General features: G+C 41.1%; 2 protein-coding genes across 2 annotated transcripts; both read left to right on the top strand.

The window, feature by feature from the left end:
- The first annotated feature begins 3,042 nt into the window (after positions 1 to 3,042).
- On the top strand, positions 3,043 to 8,703 carry LOC112565769. The gene is made up of 7 exons (XM_025241523.1): positions 3,043 to 3,252; positions 4,929 to 5,061; positions 5,321 to 5,513; positions 6,137 to 6,454; positions 7,626 to 7,745; positions 8,057 to 8,223; positions 8,562 to 8,703. The coding sequence occupies exons 3-6, from the start codon at positions 5,334 to 5,336 to the stop codon at positions 8,186 to 8,188; spliced, it is 750 nt and encodes a 249-aa protein (XP_025097308.1). The 5' UTR covers positions 3,043 to 3,252; positions 4,929 to 5,061; positions 5,321 to 5,333; the 3' UTR covers positions 8,189 to 8,223; positions 8,562 to 8,703.
- Positions 8,236 to 13,657, top strand: LOC112565770 (beta-1,4-galactosyltransferase galt-1-like). The gene is made up of 4 exons (XM_025241524.1): positions 8,236 to 8,747; positions 9,801 to 9,973; positions 10,468 to 10,618; positions 10,909 to 13,657. The coding sequence occupies exons 2-4, from the start codon at positions 9,840 to 9,842 to the stop codon at positions 11,176 to 11,178; spliced, it is 555 nt and encodes a 184-aa protein (XP_025097309.1). The 5' UTR covers positions 8,236 to 8,747; positions 9,801 to 9,839; the 3' UTR covers positions 11,179 to 13,657.
- Positions 13,658 to 16,049: the final 2,392 nt, after the last annotated feature.

The raw sequence follows: 16,049 nt of genomic DNA, 5'->3' as shown, positions 1-16,049 counted from the left end.
ATCTTTTTTTTTTCGACCAGTGCCTTGGAGGCTTCATACGTTGTCACACAGGCTTGTACACTGGGGCCCAAAAACACACTATGGATGGTAAGAAGCCCCGAAAGATGGCATCGGCTTGGCTTTGTATGCTGCAGGGATTGTGCCATAACATAAATCCAGTTTGGTATTATTCTGGGTTGTTGGGCAGGTCACATACTGGTTATAGGTTTTGAGAGTCTTCGGCAGATCACAGTTGTTCAAGTCGCCCAGAATAAATTTTGGTGCATCTGGTGACAAGGAATCGTGTCTGTGTATCACATCAGCAATGACCCTCCTGGATGACGTAGCATTCGCTCTAGGGTGAATCATACACTACTGTGAAGAACAGTTGTGGAAATTCCCTAGGGAGATAGAAAGGGCGAAGGGAGACTGACAGCAGTTCGATATCCGGGGTGCAGATTGTTTCACGCATACAACAGTTTTACAGTATCTTTCGTTAACATACAAACAAACACCGCCTCCAATTGATTTACCGGTGACCGTTGCGGAGCGGTCACAGCGATATTGAAGACCGAATCAGGAAATAAACAGCTCATCACCATCGTTATCCTTTAATCACGTTTCGGTGCAGGTAAACAGACATGTCTCGTGATACTCTTTCATGCACAAGACCAGCGCCTCCGACTCGTCCACCTTGTTGCGCAGAGACTGCATGTTGGCGAGTAACACAGACTGTGGTTATTCACTCCATATTTACGCTGTGTACTCTCAGACCTCTCCGTGAGATCAGTTCATGAGGGGTCGAAAAGAAGAGCGGATGGTCGGAAGATCTCAGTAGGTGTGCTGATTCGTGACTTGAACATTTTATAAATAGTCACATCCAACATCATGCATAAATGAATAGCGAGACTGAAAAACTGACACACTAAATAGAGGAAATACGCGACCACAACGGTCCCGCCGCCCCACTTGCGTGAGCGCCATAATTCATTATCATTCATTTGTTTGTCGGCAGAGAGTTGTACGTGAATATTTGTAAAAATCATTCTTCAAAATAATGTAGAATCTCTTTGAATATATATCTCATGTTTTCTGAAATGTAAAGTTTTGGCGGCAAGCTCTCTTTTATATCGGCAACCAATCCGCTCCTGCAAACATCTTTAAAGTGCGGACTACTATAATCCTTGAAATAAGCCGACGATGGAACTCTGTCAAAATGGCTTTTGCCACAGTATTTAAAAAATATCCGAATCGTAAACATTGAATTCAGTAGATGGTCTCACAAAATGTAAGATATTTGAGACCTAATATTTCCATAGTCTAATGCTCTCTGTTTGACATCACTGGGAAATGTGTTGGACTTGAAAGATAGGCAGTCTGTACAGTTTTCACTCAAGATGCTGAATTTCAAAGAAATTGTTTTTCTAAATGAATTCTTAATTCAACACATCTGTATCTATCGTTTAAGCCTACTTTGTTCTTCCACTTGCCATTTCCTGTATGCAAATTGTCAAACGTCTTGCTTGTGAGTGATTAGAACTGCATAATTGTGTTGAATTTAATATGGTTATGTTTGTTATCACTTTGTTTCTCAAATATAAAGTGATTAACAGAGTTTTAATTAATCAAACTTGCAGCGTGTTCTTCAGGCAGAGCCAGGTATTCTCTCTAACCTCGAAGGAAGTGTGGATTTAAAAAAATTTAAAATTTGTTGATCTCAAGAGACGATAAACTTCGTGCATATTCTGACAACAAAATAAACATTTGTGATACATTGTGCTTTGGCTTTGTTCTGTACATGTGGTCACGCTATACATGTGCTTGCATATTAATAAAAGTTGTGAAAAAAGCGGGTTAAAAAAACATTACTCCTACTTTTGCGATAATTTCCCTCTTGAGAAAAATTTGTCCGTCTAAAGATTATATGTACGGTTAAAGATTCGAGATATGATGAAATTTGTTTTGACGGTTTAATAAAAAAAATATTCCAAACAAAATTCTCAACCGGAAATTCATTCAAACCCTAAGAATTTCACGCCATCAGAATGCAAATCCAGCAAGCACTGCTCTTCACCTGTGACCTTCCTCACACAAACTCCTGTTTCGTGCCCTTCTCCCCACCACCTGCTCATACAGTTAGTAGTCACTAAACGTTCTGCCGAGCAGGGAGTGGATGATTATCAAGATTCTGACTTTATGGGAAAACGCTAGAACATATGTTTATTTCGCACTTAAAGCCTGTTTAGGAACAAGACAAGAACAGACGAACACTTGGCTTTTATCAAACAGTCGTCTGTATCTGCTACGTCGAGAACGACTAAAGGGAGAGAAGTATTTAGTTAGGTGAGGATGGGATTAACTCCCTGTGTACTAATATCCTAAAATTTATACCCTTACCAGCACCTCAAAAATATCTTCACCGTCAAACACACACAGCAGCTCCCATGCCATAAAACTATCTTCTGTGCTGGAAGAACATAGTGGCTGTACACTCTGCTGTTCATCCTATCCCTCAACCACGCCAGAACTATTTTTTTCTTCCTTTTTTGCCTTACCTTCTTCCCCTTTTGGGGATAATGATCATGATTATGATTATTATAAAAATTTGTCTAGCAATACGATTGCATCATTATACATGTATTATAGTCATCTAGTCGTCGTCACGTGAGGATACCTTTTAGAAAAAACAAATTTTTTTTCTAAAATCTTGTATTCTTTACTGAAAGACTAATATAAGCATTTATAATATGTGTCTTTTTTATGTTACTCAGTCATTTCTGTAATTTCTGTATTTCTGCATGCCTAGTCTGATTTGATATCCATGTGTCATTGTTAAATTACACTCATGTACATCAATCATGCATACGCACGACATTTACACTTCTGCCATTACGGGCCCTAACGTTCGTAGCACAAGTAGACTGCATCTCGCTCTCACCTCCACTCGCTCTCAAACACACGCAGCAAATGCTAATTATAATCGCGATTAATATGTGTGCCCCCAAACTGCTGTTCTAACTGAGCAGAAGACAACCTTTTTTCGGGGAGCGTAGCAGACGGGCATCAGCCTCGATCTAGATACGAGATTAAGCCATGTGATCCAGGTGGCCAATCAGAAGACTCAACCAGGGGACCATACTTTATTTCCCTTTCAGAAAAAAACCTCGCTAGATCTCGCTGCAGTTCTAGATCTTTCTAGTCATTGTGTACGTGTGACTAATGTTAAGTCTCACAGTCCACAATGTTCGGGGCGAAAGACAGATTTCTTGAAAGGTAACTGTTTCTTGATTTTCAATTTGTAATATCTAAGAACTGTACAGCTGACAAGCTCCTAGCAGAGCCGTTCTTCTATAATGCGGGTACTAAGAATAAGTGGGAATTTATAAATCACAAAATATCAGCCAATAGATGCAGACAGTTCGCACTTGAAAATAACATTATATAACGTCCTGTTGCAAACCAGAAGAGGAAGAAAACAGCTAAAGCACATGTAAACATGAAGTTCCAACACTTTTATCCAAATCGAACCACGACAACAAAACATAAACAATATCAAGGAGAGCAGATCACCTCAGCCTGCGAGGCGAAGGGGCAGAACTCTCTATCGCTGTCAATTGCCCTAAAGTCAATTAAGATATAAAGACTGGCTGATAAAAAATTTATTTAGCATTAGAGATTTAATGACGAAAAGGGAAGATTCCACAATAAGAATATTTTAAACAATTCTATCATCTAAATACAAACTTAAAAAAAATATTCAGTTGCGTAGAAGCAGTGAAAAAGTGTTTCAAGTAAGTATTCATCGACGAAAACATGAAAAGTGAAGTATAATTTTCTTATTACAATATATTAAATGACAATGAGTATGAGCCAAACTGTTATAAGAAATGAATTTTAAAAGTTGCAAAGCGAATTAAGCTTGAAAAAGATATTTCTTAAAATAAGTAAAATCCATGAAATTGAATATTAATAGTTCCACGTTAGCATTGTGCATATACGAATTTAGATACGAATTTTATTTTGAAACAGATTTAAACCACATTACGTTTTGTAACCGAGAAAAAGAAACGATCGAATACATATTTTTGAAATGTAAATATATGTTCTAAAATTTTGGAAAGCATTAGAAAAGAGAAGAATTATATAGACAAATGAAAGTGAAAAGATGCACAGCTCTTAGTAATATGGAACTGGTAACTTTTGTCTTTAACACGTCAAAATTTAATTTGTTACTAAAATGTTTTATATGTATGAACTTGTGTACATTATAATATTATAAATAATATACATTATGCACTAAATAATAACTATATTAGTTATGTACCAAAAAAAGGGATGGATCAAACATCAACAAATGAGTTCTTAGAACTTGATTCAGAAGCAAAACCTGTTCATGGAGATAATAACGAGCCAGGTTCAAAGATGCAGACTTCTTTTTAATTCGACTTCTTGTAGACATTGTATAAGTAGTAAAATTTGATGACACAGTGCATGTGTGTCGATGTGTATTTGTATTTTGTTTCCTTGTTGTTGGTTTTTTTATGTTTTTAACTACTTTTCGTACGGCTCTTTATATAGCTGTATTATATTATGCCATGAAATTTAAAAAGAATATACACCTAAGAACTTAGGGTTTATGAAGATCGAAAGGAGTTAGAGCACGGACGAGTATAGTAATACAAGTTCGTGATTAAGTGTACTCAGAGATCGTTCAAAGTATTATCATTAAGTGTCTTCTTTAGTCTGCGTGTCTGCTGATTCTGAAGCTTAGTGTTTTAGCGTGTGTCGCCTTTAACTGCAAAAAACGATTTTCAAAATTTACACCTAGATAAGTGTGACCTATATCATTAGAAAGAGTGCTCTCTGATGACTGTAAATCACTATACATGTATGTGTGTATTCCCTGTGTGCATCTATTATCTGTAGAATAATCCTGCACTTTGTTGCAGGTAATCGTGGCTGTACACATCCCAGGAAGCTGTCTGAGGTGAAAGGTTCCCAGCAGAGAAGTGACATTGCGCACCATCACCATCTGCCCCGATCTTTACCCTTCACGCAAGTCTCAGATTCACATCTTTACCTGTAGGCATGATCAGATAAATAATACCTTTACACTCTTTTTACCATGCTACCTGCAAGTATGGTCAGTGATTCCAAATCCTTACACTCTCACTACCTAAAAGTTTTATCGGAGAGGTACCACCTTCACACTGTGGTACCTGTAAACATAATCTGTAAAGTCCCATACTCGTTTCACCTTTAGTTTCAAAATGTCCGACTGTACATTTCTTGTAGGGGCCTCTTCTGCGAGTCATTTGACGGTGTGGGATTTTCCTTGCAGGTGCGGTGTGACTATGGCTCGGTGTTTTCGTGCCATCATGCTCTTCTTCGCCGTATACGTCACCGTCTTAGTCCTCTTCCTGCAATCGCTCTCACGGCTCGGCAGCAGCAGTAGCGTCAACAGCAAGTTGCCCGTCATTGTCGTTGACAACGACCCAGATGAAGAAGACGCTACCGACAACACTATTCGATCGGTAAGACCCGAAAATGTTTCAATCAGGCTAAAGGTACAATAACCAGTCCAACATCAGTCTCACACACACACATATATTTGTGTACTGTGTAGTAATGCATTATATATATATATATTTATCTGGGACAGTATTTATGAAGCAAGGGTAAGTCGTTGCCTGAATGGAGAAATTAAGATTAAGTTTCTTGTCTCTGTATGTACGACGCACTGTCAAGAATTCACAAATATTACTTTATGTTACTCTATCACCTCGAGATTTTTTATCATGTTCAGTGAGGCCCTCGCGGCGAAAAAAAAGGTTGCGTGCTACACGAAAAGCAACTTTACTTCTCAGAGTGCGCAGGCGCAGTGGTTAAGAGGTCATGTCCGTCATATGACCGTAGCTTGTAGTTTCGTGTAACTCTTACTTTTACAATCGACACGTCTTTGATCCGCGAATCTTCCACAATGGATAATGTTGTTAAAGACATACTGTCCTAGCACATGAGCAAAACCTCTTCTCGTGCTCACGCTCCTCTCACTGTATATTCCCCTTTTACACGGTTTCTAGCATTCCCCATATCGCAACAACGGTAAAGTCACGAAAGTACCTTTCCGGATTCATGTTACCTACCTTTCTGCCAGGTGCCAAGCGCGGAAGTCACACTTGAGAAACCACAGGGCCTAGAGGAAGGGATACTGCAGTTGGATAGGCAGGTGTCCGACATGATCTCGACAGTGGATATAAACCAAAATGATGTGAACCTTCGCCTGGTCGACGACATCACGAGGATTGACAGAGACAACACCACCGCCGCTGGAGACCGCTTGCAGTCGCAGGACATGCTGTCGGCCGTGAAGAAGAAAGAGAGGAAAGCGCTAGACTATAGCAACAGCACTTTAATTAGGGTCATCGATGACCTGGCTGTCTTCTCCGCCTACCACGACGACCGCCAGGACAAGGTGAGCTGTTGTGTATGGTAGGGAGGAGGGAGAAGTGAGAGAGAGAGCCGCGGGGAAAAATCAAAGAGCAATGTATGTTGCGAACTTCGACCTCATTGCCATGATCAAGTTGAGTGAATGACTCTTAAATTCGACTTAAATTTGTTTTACACCTTTAGAAGAGATTGATTAAGGGGTGGGTATAACAAGTTGTAAAGGGGAAGCGAAGGACTGAGTGTTTGGAGCGCTATAGGTCAAGGGCTTTGATATTCGTGTAGCGCAGAAAACGTTCACCCAGTCGGCCCAGTGCAAGTGAAACAATTTGTCCATGATCTAGAACGGTACCAAGGGGATATTTTTTCAATTAAATTTTTATTTCACGACATTACAGAACAAAACATTGCAATGACAGCTCTTCGCCCGTCCAGAACTGGCACGTCAGAAAAGTGAAAGGTCAATCAAAAAAAAAAACAGTGGGAAAAAATCTTGAGTTCAGATTAATATACAGCATCCTATTTTAAGTTCAGGATCGACGTACATTTAAAAAACGGATAGTTATAATGGGTAGAAAAAAAATTCTCTTTAAACCATTTCTGAAAATATTGCAACAAGAGTTAAAAATAAAAGTAATGAGTGTTCATTTCAGTGAGAACAGGTAATGGAATTACCAGCAAAAGTTTCGTTCAAAGATGATGTTACGGTGCATAATTTAGGAATTCATCGAAACAAGCCTCTTTATATGTAGGATTTAAATACAACAAAACTTGAGACCGCATAGCAAAAGTGTTCTGATCATTAGAAGGAATAACAATGACGAGGGTAAAACAAACACACACAAAAATTAAAAACAAAGTTTTCGTTCTTTTACATATAGCCTCGATCCAAGAGAGGGAAAGGACAACACCAGCTAACTAGAAAAAACAAAGAAGGTAAATTAGATTGATCGAGGGTGACAAAATTTCGTTTCAGCTGTATCAATTACAGTCCCGTGGGTAAACTAGCATCAGCGGAGTGTAGACGCCTCTTTCTAACTGCGGAGACAAGACGCTTACCTGTAACTTCCACGGAACAGCGACTTCGCTTCATGATCTCTTAACCCGTATTTAATGACAAAACCTAATGAATATTGATTCAACACAAGGCATTACACGACAAGCCCTACTGATTTAGACTTCTTTTTGCGGTATTTCAGGTGTGGGTGCGTATGATGGTGATTGTACATTACAACTCCACCAACAAAACGGGACTGCTGTGCCACTTCGATTACGGAGAAAACAATGGCGTCTACACAATGGAGGCTGCACAATATGAGGTGTGCGCATGTGTAAAATGTTATTGTCTTTGCTTCCTTCAGGAGCGCTACTCTCGTGAGTACTTGTAACAAACGCCAGACGCATTCCACTTTGTAAACACACACTTATCTCCAACAATTTGTATATACTCAAACGACCATTTTTACTCAGACTTCTGTAAAATCTTCATCCTATCTTTGATGCAATGGATATGTGCGCGCCCATCTCTTTACCCACACTCGTCTTTGACGTGTAAGTGCCGTCATGAGTACCCCATTGAACACCTGTGACCGCCTTCATCGACTACTCTCCTTTCTATCCCATTTTCCAGATGTGCGAAAATCACCGTAGGAATATCTCGGCTTCATCTACTCCTGTTCTGTGCCGTTGGGACGTGACCTTAACTATACGCTGGCGGTGTCGCACTTATCTAGCAACGACAGGCACGTTGCGGTTCCTGTAGAGCGTGTGTCGCCACCAGTCACTTCCGGTCAAAAGGTCTGTGACGTAGCTATGTCTCTCACTTTGGGTTTGCTTAGAACCACTGATAGCACTTAAACCTTTTATAAACGTTTACAAAGTGTTTTCTGGGATTTACACCTTGTTCTGCGAGTGTGTGTGTGTGGAGGAGACATGAATAAACAGAAAAACAAACATTCAAGTGTCCTGTGAAGAAGAAGAGCTTTCTCTTATCATCTTGAAACGATTGATTCTTTTATTTAGCGATCCAATCTAATGCGTTTTTCTGCGGCAGTAAAAAGGGGGGGGGGCGTAGTCGATAACCTCTCCGTCAAAAGGTTACTCATCATGGCTTGTACCCGTTGGTGTCCGACCAGGTCAGCACAGACAAGTTCGCCTACAACTTTAGCATCTGTGTCTCCCCACTCTTTGGCTCCGTGAGCCCCAAGCGACTTGTGGAGTTTCTGGAACTCACACGGCTACTGGGTGTTCAGCAGATCTTCTTCTACGACTTCTCTACCTCAGAGATAGTGCAACGGGTGCTCAGGCATTACGAGGGCAAAGTAAGTCTCTCTCCTATAATTGATTGGTTGATTGTGAACAGGGAAGTTACTTATTGTTTGTTTATTTGTATTTTACACCGTTCAAGCAAGGAAAGTTACTGAAGTTGAAAAAAAGCTATCAATCCCGACAATTATAATATCTGAGTGATAAAATCCATTTACAAAAAGCTTACTTTTGCAGTGCGTTATAGATTGAAAACTCTTAAGCTTAAAATAAAATACTTCAAAATCTTTGTAGGTCTTGCACCCACAACATGTTTCCTATTTCTTTACCACTTTAAGTACACCGTCCAGACCAGGTCAGTCTAGCTGGCCGACCAAACTCACGTGTAAGATTTGTGTAGCCTCTGTTGGCTGTCAGATCTGAACAACGACCCAATTTCTTTATCGGGCAAACTAAAGATAAAATTTTCCCCACGACAAAATAACAATAATAGTTAAATAACCAACAGTGTACGAGTGTACCTGTAAGTTCATGTTATCTTCATTCGGCCAATGACAACGTACCCATGAAGTCTGCGTAACACGTGAAGGGATGGACCTGCTGTCCACTGGGGGACTTTCTCTCTCGCGCGCGCATGGCCGTCCCGGCTGGCATCAGTTCACCCAAGCTGTGTCCCCTACGACTAGTACTAAAGTGAAGAGCTAAAGATAATAACAATAATCTAATAATTAATGTAACTCCCGCGACGTCAGTAATCCAGCACTAACCACTAACTCAGAAAATGCGCCTTCAGACTTGAACGGAACAAAAACCAAGCTGTATAAGCAAATACAAAGTTCTGTAAAATATACAAAGAACATTGTTTTTGCAGCAAGCGGACCAAAAGATACAGCATTCGAATCTTTATTAACCCAGTTCAAAGCCAGTATATTCTTTGTAAGATAATGACAAAATAACAAACTCTGCAAACAACAGCAAACTTAGATACAAAATGAAAACCATTTGTTAGATGCAAACATCATATAGACATGTGAATGGATTCGAAGCACTGCAAGACATCATGAAGCTCTAGTAAACATTGTGCATCGTTGTGTTCCTCTCGCCGTCAGCGCTGGGTTACGGTTATTCCTTGGCGACTGCCGGAGGAGATGTCCAGCAACATCTGGTACCATGGTCAACTGGTGGTCAACAACGACTGTCTGTACCGCACCATGGCGCAGTCCGTCTACACTGCTTTCCACGACATCGATGAGTTCATCGTGCCTCACTCCAAGGATGCAAGGTCAGGGTCATTCCGAGGTCGACTTTAGAGTGCATGCAGGTTGGCGCGATAGTGCACGGTTGCGTGTGTGTATATCGGGATTGTGTTTATGTTTGTGGACATTACATGTTTCTGCTCATGTGTTTGTGTATGTGACATTACATGTTTCTGCTTTAGTCTCTGTGTTTGTTGAGCATCTCACTTTCACATAATTAACAATATGCGTTTGTGCAATAAATAACACATTTAACATACTGTAAACATACTCTTTTCTGCTTTTCAGGTTGACGTAATTGTTAACAATGTTTTTGTGTAATAAGGAACACATTTTACTTACTGTGACAACATTCTCTTCTGTAAGTATTTGTCAGTTTGACAATCGTACCAGTACGATCCCACGTTAATGACTAAGCTTGGTGCATCTAGCTGGATAGCGGATAGTCGACAATGACTCCAGGTAAAGTCGTTCTTCGGTCCTTCCACATGTAGTCAGACTTGTATGTTGGATGCTTCAGAACTTACTCCGACATCATTCCGCCAGAACTGCCAAACGACACGTGTGGCTACAGATTTGCGTCGGCATTTTTCGACCCTGTGGTGGCCACCCAGCTCCCCGACAACGTCATGACCGTTTTCTCGACAGCAAGGACAGAGGTTATTAGCAAAGTACGTGTAATATTTTCCTTAAATCGTTCACTTTATTATTATCATGATTATTATTTTTTTTTCTTCTTTTATCCGTCTCACATCGGATACATGAGGCTTTTGCATCTCTTGTTTCCACTCAAAAGAGTTTACGTAGTGTTAGTTTAATGGACAATGCATGCAGATTCTCACTAATGTAGCCTGGCATAATGGAATGACAATATGAACACTGGTAGACATATTAGTCCGTGTATTAAAAATCCAGTTTGCTGCAAGACGTGTTAGCAGGTTGTTTTGTGTCTATTTTCCAGGTTAGGACTAAGGTCATGGTGATGCCTCGCCGTGTGTTCGAAGTGGGAATACACCACGTCAGCAAGCAGCTGCTGGAGCCCTGGGAGTCCCGCACCTTTAGCCCCGAGAGGGCGCTCCTGCACCACTACCGGGAGTGCCTCTACGACTATGGCATGCGCTGTGACTCCTGGGTGAATGACACAACCATTCGGGATCATTACATGCCTGAACTTAACATTCGCATTGCAACTGCTGAGGAAGCCCTTGAAAAAGCTGAGATTCAGTATTAGCAGCGTAAGACCAGCGATTTGACTCAATAGGTATCTGTATTAGTATTGAGGAGAATGATTAGTATTAATGGGAGACCCTAGATAACTAGCCAAGATTGGGAATTACTTCATTTGCATTTCCTTTTTATTCCTTCATTGTTTTTGTAAGCTCTCGGCATTTTGTTCTTGTGATGCGTTGTGTTGTTAGTTGAGTTGTGCTCTGAGGGCTCGAGTCAGTAATTAGCGTTAGACCTTACTACGAGGCTCTGCCCATCACAAGTGCCCAGACCCCATAGGGTTACGACAAACATGTTCACAGTGGCGCTATTCCTGACTTGACTTCCTGTCAATGGTATGACAGCTTCCTTGGCTTGAACGCCCCAAAATAAAGGAAATAATCTTTGACTTTAGGATGAACAAGCCTGATGTAGTCATCAGTACTCTCCATGGTGATTCCATCGAGATAGTCTACTCTAATAAATATTTAGATACTATCTATGATAATGGGACGTCAATACCGACATGATTCTCAGTAATAGACGGAACCTTCTGTACCTCCTACAGACAATAAAGCCTTTCTCTGTCAGTTCTCTCATTATTATTTAGATTTATCAGTCCTTCGTAGAGAGTCGCATCACTTTTTCTTTCATGTCTTGGTTCTGCCTATCGCCTTGTTAATATTTGTTCCAAGCAACCAGTGGGAACAGCGGGTTAAAAGGGGGAACATACATTACTCCTATAGTTATTTTGTGCCTTGTGAGAAGAATTTAGTCAGTCAAAAGTAGCTTGAAAGCAGACATATAACTAGGTTGGATTGTTAGTTGGCTCGATTGGCAGATTTTTCTCTTGGTAACTTTCAACTTCGAATTGGAATCAGATGAGTCATAATACATCTCATACGTGCGTGCGCGCACACAAACACACACGTGTAATATACACATATACATGCATGCTCAGAGACAATGGCGTTATAAACTTTATTTTTATTAATTAATCAGTTTTTAATTCAAACTTTACAAACGACATTTTCCTACGCTAAGCCAGTCAAGCCTAAGAATTTTACACTATCAAAATGCAATTCCAGCAGCACTGGTCTTCCTCGACCTTCCTAACAAGACCTCGGTAGTTTCTTCCCCCTTCTGTACCCCCACCCCTTCATACAGTTAGCAGCCGCTAAAATTCATTTAAGCAGGGGAGTGGGTGGTTATTAAGAAGCTGACCCTGTGGGAACGTGCTGGCAATTATGGTTGTTTCGCACTTAAGGCTGATTAGAAACAAGACAAATACGGATGAATACTTGTCCAACTTTTTATAAAACCGTCATGGAACTACTTTGCCAAACTTGACCAAACGTTCGTTCATATTTGTTTGGTCTCGCACGGCTAAGGATAGAAGGCATGGAGAGAGGGGAAAAGGTCACTTCACCCTCGGCGACATGCGCAAGTTAAATTTCTCCCTCTTCTAATGATGATGTTTGTAGTTACAAGACTACATCATTATTATCATCATCACTGTCGTTGCCATGATCTGCTCTTCAAATTAAAAACTAAACAACTTGCATAGTTTTGATTCAAGTAAATTAATGCACACCTGATATTAAATGCAAAAATAGTAATGTTTCAAGAAGTCAGATGTCGAAACACTAGAAAAATGCAGTAGCTCAAATTTCATACTGTATCTAATCAAGCGAGCATAATTTTAAAATTCGAACAGCCTAATTTATTCTATAAAAATACACCGATGGTTGAAATAAATTCAAAATAATAATCATCACATTTACATAGCGATTTTCTCCAGAATCAGCAGGAATCAGAGCGCTGTACATACAGACAGGCGGGCGAGTACACCTTTTTAGGGCAGGCACCAAGTGCACCTTCATATACAATGCACGGCAAAATATAAAGTTGATCAACATTGCTCTTTCCCTACCATCAAAGGAAGGTTCAAAATGCCACACAAAAAATATAACAATCATCAAGGACGTTGGTCTCAAAGAAAAAAAAATAAATAAAAATTACTGCGAGCCCCTGTAGTGTAACCACTTGTTCCAAGAAGGTGAAAGTCGTCAGCACAGATACGGTAGGCATGGATTCCACTGGATGGATCCTTCGATGAAAAGCTGTGCTTCAAAGAGCAGTCGACAGTTATATGACCCTTGTATGGGAGCTCAAATCATTATTTCCTGTGATGCGGCTCAACTTTCAATGACAGAAACATCGTTCCATCCATCAACTCTTGTGAAAACAAACGGTCATTGCAGGATCAGCCTCCCGAAAAGTACAATGTTTGCCGCATTTGTGCACTGTACACGAAGCTTGCTGAAACAGCATCAAAACTCTCCGAAGTGATCGCAGAAAAAAGAATCGGGAACAAAGGAAAAGATGTAAGAGATAACAAAAATGTATGGCACAGTAGTTTCGTGGGCTGTAGAAAAAAAGCGTTACATTTAGTGAATATGTCTGGAAAAAAATTCTCGACTATTAAAATATCTTGAAATGAATATGTGGCTGTATTGTTTTTTACATTTGCAGCATCGTTAGTAAGCATGCAATGTGATAAAACATTTAATGCAATAATTCTCCCTACTTTCCTTTTCATTGTTACAAACTTGTAAGAAGTGGGGTGGATGAATTGGTGTTTTACACCGCCGGCAGCTAAGGCTATATCACAGTGAGGCAAGCAGCCCTGTAAACAGATGCCACATGCCACAAGAGAAAGAGAAGCGTGTCCAAGACGAGAGGTGAAGCCAGGACAGTCAACCTTCGCTGTATTGGCGCTAACCGTTGGACCACCGGACCGCCCGACTTGTAAGGAAACAGCAATTCAAAAAACCACATAAAAGACTTTTTTTAACACCCATCACAGATATATCTGAATATCATACAAGGTACATGTTACAAGATTCAAAATTAAAAGCGTTGTCAAAAGCAATCTTACAAAACCTTTACACACCGGAAAGCAGGATACAAACTACAAGTCTTGTCATCAAAACAAGCGGGAAACTTTAAAGCGGGTTCTGTATAGACTACTCAAGTCCAAAAACCGTTCTTTGTCGAGGAAGCTGTGCAATACCTCAGGCTAAGCCGAGTAGGTTGACGCAGAGAGTTGGCCAATCGGATGCCAGCTCCAGCGAGGAACAGGACAACGGATGGCGTTCGTCCATGACCTTGCAGTAGCACAGCGCCTTTTCGAGGCGGTTCATAAGGTCGTTGGGTAGCTCGAGTTTTCTGCCCTCTAAGGCCAACCTGACCTTGCACTGCAGCTCGCTGTCGGCGAACCTGGCGATGGAGGCTTTGAGCAGCTGCACCAAGTCGGGCGGGGACAGCTCGGGCAGCAGAACTTGCAGGAGCGAGATCAGCACCAGTAGAGTGGCCACCACTTTCTGCAGGCTGCTGGCAGCAGACTCGCCTGTCAAAAGTGGGAAAATGCATTGATACACACACGTGTGTGCTTGTGTATGCGTGTACCTGTGTGTATGCGCGCGCTTGTGCGTGTATGGGCAATCACAGATCAGTTACATACAGCGCCTGTTCCCCTTCTCACTTCCAATGTCTATGGTAGAGGTTTTTACTTTTTATGCGAACCTCCTCGTGAGGTTTTGTAATAATGGCAAGCAGGAACAAATGAGCACAGCTGTATCATCCATAAAGCGTCAAAGCCACACTAAGCTGGTAAACACGTATATATACGTGTGTATACCACCATTGCTATTAGCCTTCCCTGCTTAAGATACAGATCCGCGTAGCCTTGTCGTCGTGGAGACTGTGAAGGTAAGTGAACCATTGTGTCTGGAGCGTGGCATGTACAAGACAGAGCCAGCTCTCTCTTTCCGCTACCTATGTCTTGCCTGATAAATCTGATTTCTTTAAGAAAGCTGCTGGAAGGGTGGGACATTTTTTAAACCATCTACAGACCCAGGTGGGTCTTGAACTGGCGACCTTCTGCTCCACAGTTAAGAGCGCTAACCACATAGGCCTTCCTATGTTACAGCGAACAGTGACAAAACGTTGTCTTTCCTACAGACCCGACCTTTATTTCTCCAATTCTCCCTCTTCCTCCACCCGTCCCTGGACTTCGCGAACGGGACTCACAACATACCCACATAATGAGTAAGTAGTGTTTACTCACCAAAGGAGCGAAGGCCACTAGAGAAAAGAAGCTGTCGACACGCCTCGACGTCGGCATGGAGGACGAGTCCCAGTTGTAGGTCGAGGGACCACTCACCTTCCTGTACAAATAAGAAATCTCATTATTTCGTTTGATCTGGTCTCATTTACACCAACCTACCTAAACAGCATTTGAACAGTATCACCTACCGAATGTTTCAAACTTTATTTTTATCCTATAATATACAGATACACAAAACATACATAAAGTAATGTATTTAACAATACAGATACACATAACATACACATAAGGTAAGACAGTCATTAGCAAAATGCATCATTATAACACGCCATCCAACAGAATGTATAGACATTTTTTTATCTTTGATGATAGGCCAACCAAAGAATATTACAAAAATCTTTATTCTTCATCAAGGTATGGTCAATGTCCTTGTCATTGTCAGCGTCACCATCAAGAAAAGATAGTCGGTTATCATCATTAAGGCATTCTCCTCGTCATCATCAAGGCAGAAGTTACCTTGTCTGGCAACATGAGCAGCGTTTTCAAGACGTCCGGCTGCAGCCATTGGTCGATGGTCCGGTTACTCTCCGCCTCTCGGATGGCAGGCACCTGCCCTTTGGCGTCGGCAGTGTAGTCCATCAGCCCGGACTTGCCCCCGACCTGAAACTCCAGCTGTCGCTGAAGGAAGTCGATCTCGCTCTCAAAGCGACTGATTATACCCTGTTCAAGGGAACCCTTCTTCTTTGTCTTCTTTTCTCTCAGAT

Source organism: Pomacea canaliculata, linkage group LG6, assembly GCF_003073045.1.
Source record: "Pomacea canaliculata isolate SZHN2017 linkage group LG6, ASM307304v1, whole genome shotgun sequence".
Taxonomy (NCBI): Eukaryota; Metazoa; Mollusca; class Gastropoda; order Architaenioglossa; family Ampullariidae; genus Pomacea; species Pomacea canaliculata.
This window is presented reverse-complemented; position numbering and strand designations above follow the sequence as displayed.

Coding starts and splice junctions, on each gene's coding strand:
- LOC112565769 (XM_025241523.1), top strand. CDS start 5,334: ATGGCTCGGTGTTTTCGTGCCATCATGCTCTTCTTCGCCGTATACGTC. Junction 6,455..7,625: donor ACGACGACCGCCAGGACAAG/GTGAGCTGTTGT, acceptor GCGGTATTTCAG/GTGTGGGTGCGTATGATGGT. Junction 7,746..8,056: donor TGGAGGCTGCACAATATGAG/GTGTGCGCATGT, acceptor CCCATTTTCCAG/ATGTGCGAAAATCACCGTAG.
- LOC112565770 (XM_025241524.1), top strand. CDS start 9,840: ATGTCCAGCAACATCTGGTACCATGGTCAACTGGTGGTCAACAACGAC. Junction 9,974..10,467: donor CCTCACTCCAAGGATGCAAG/GTCAGGGTCATT, acceptor TGGATGCTTCAG/AACTTACTCCGACATCATTC. Junction 10,619..10,908: donor GGACAGAGGTTATTAGCAAA/GTACGTGTAATA, acceptor TCTATTTTCCAG/GTTAGGACTAAGGTCATGGT.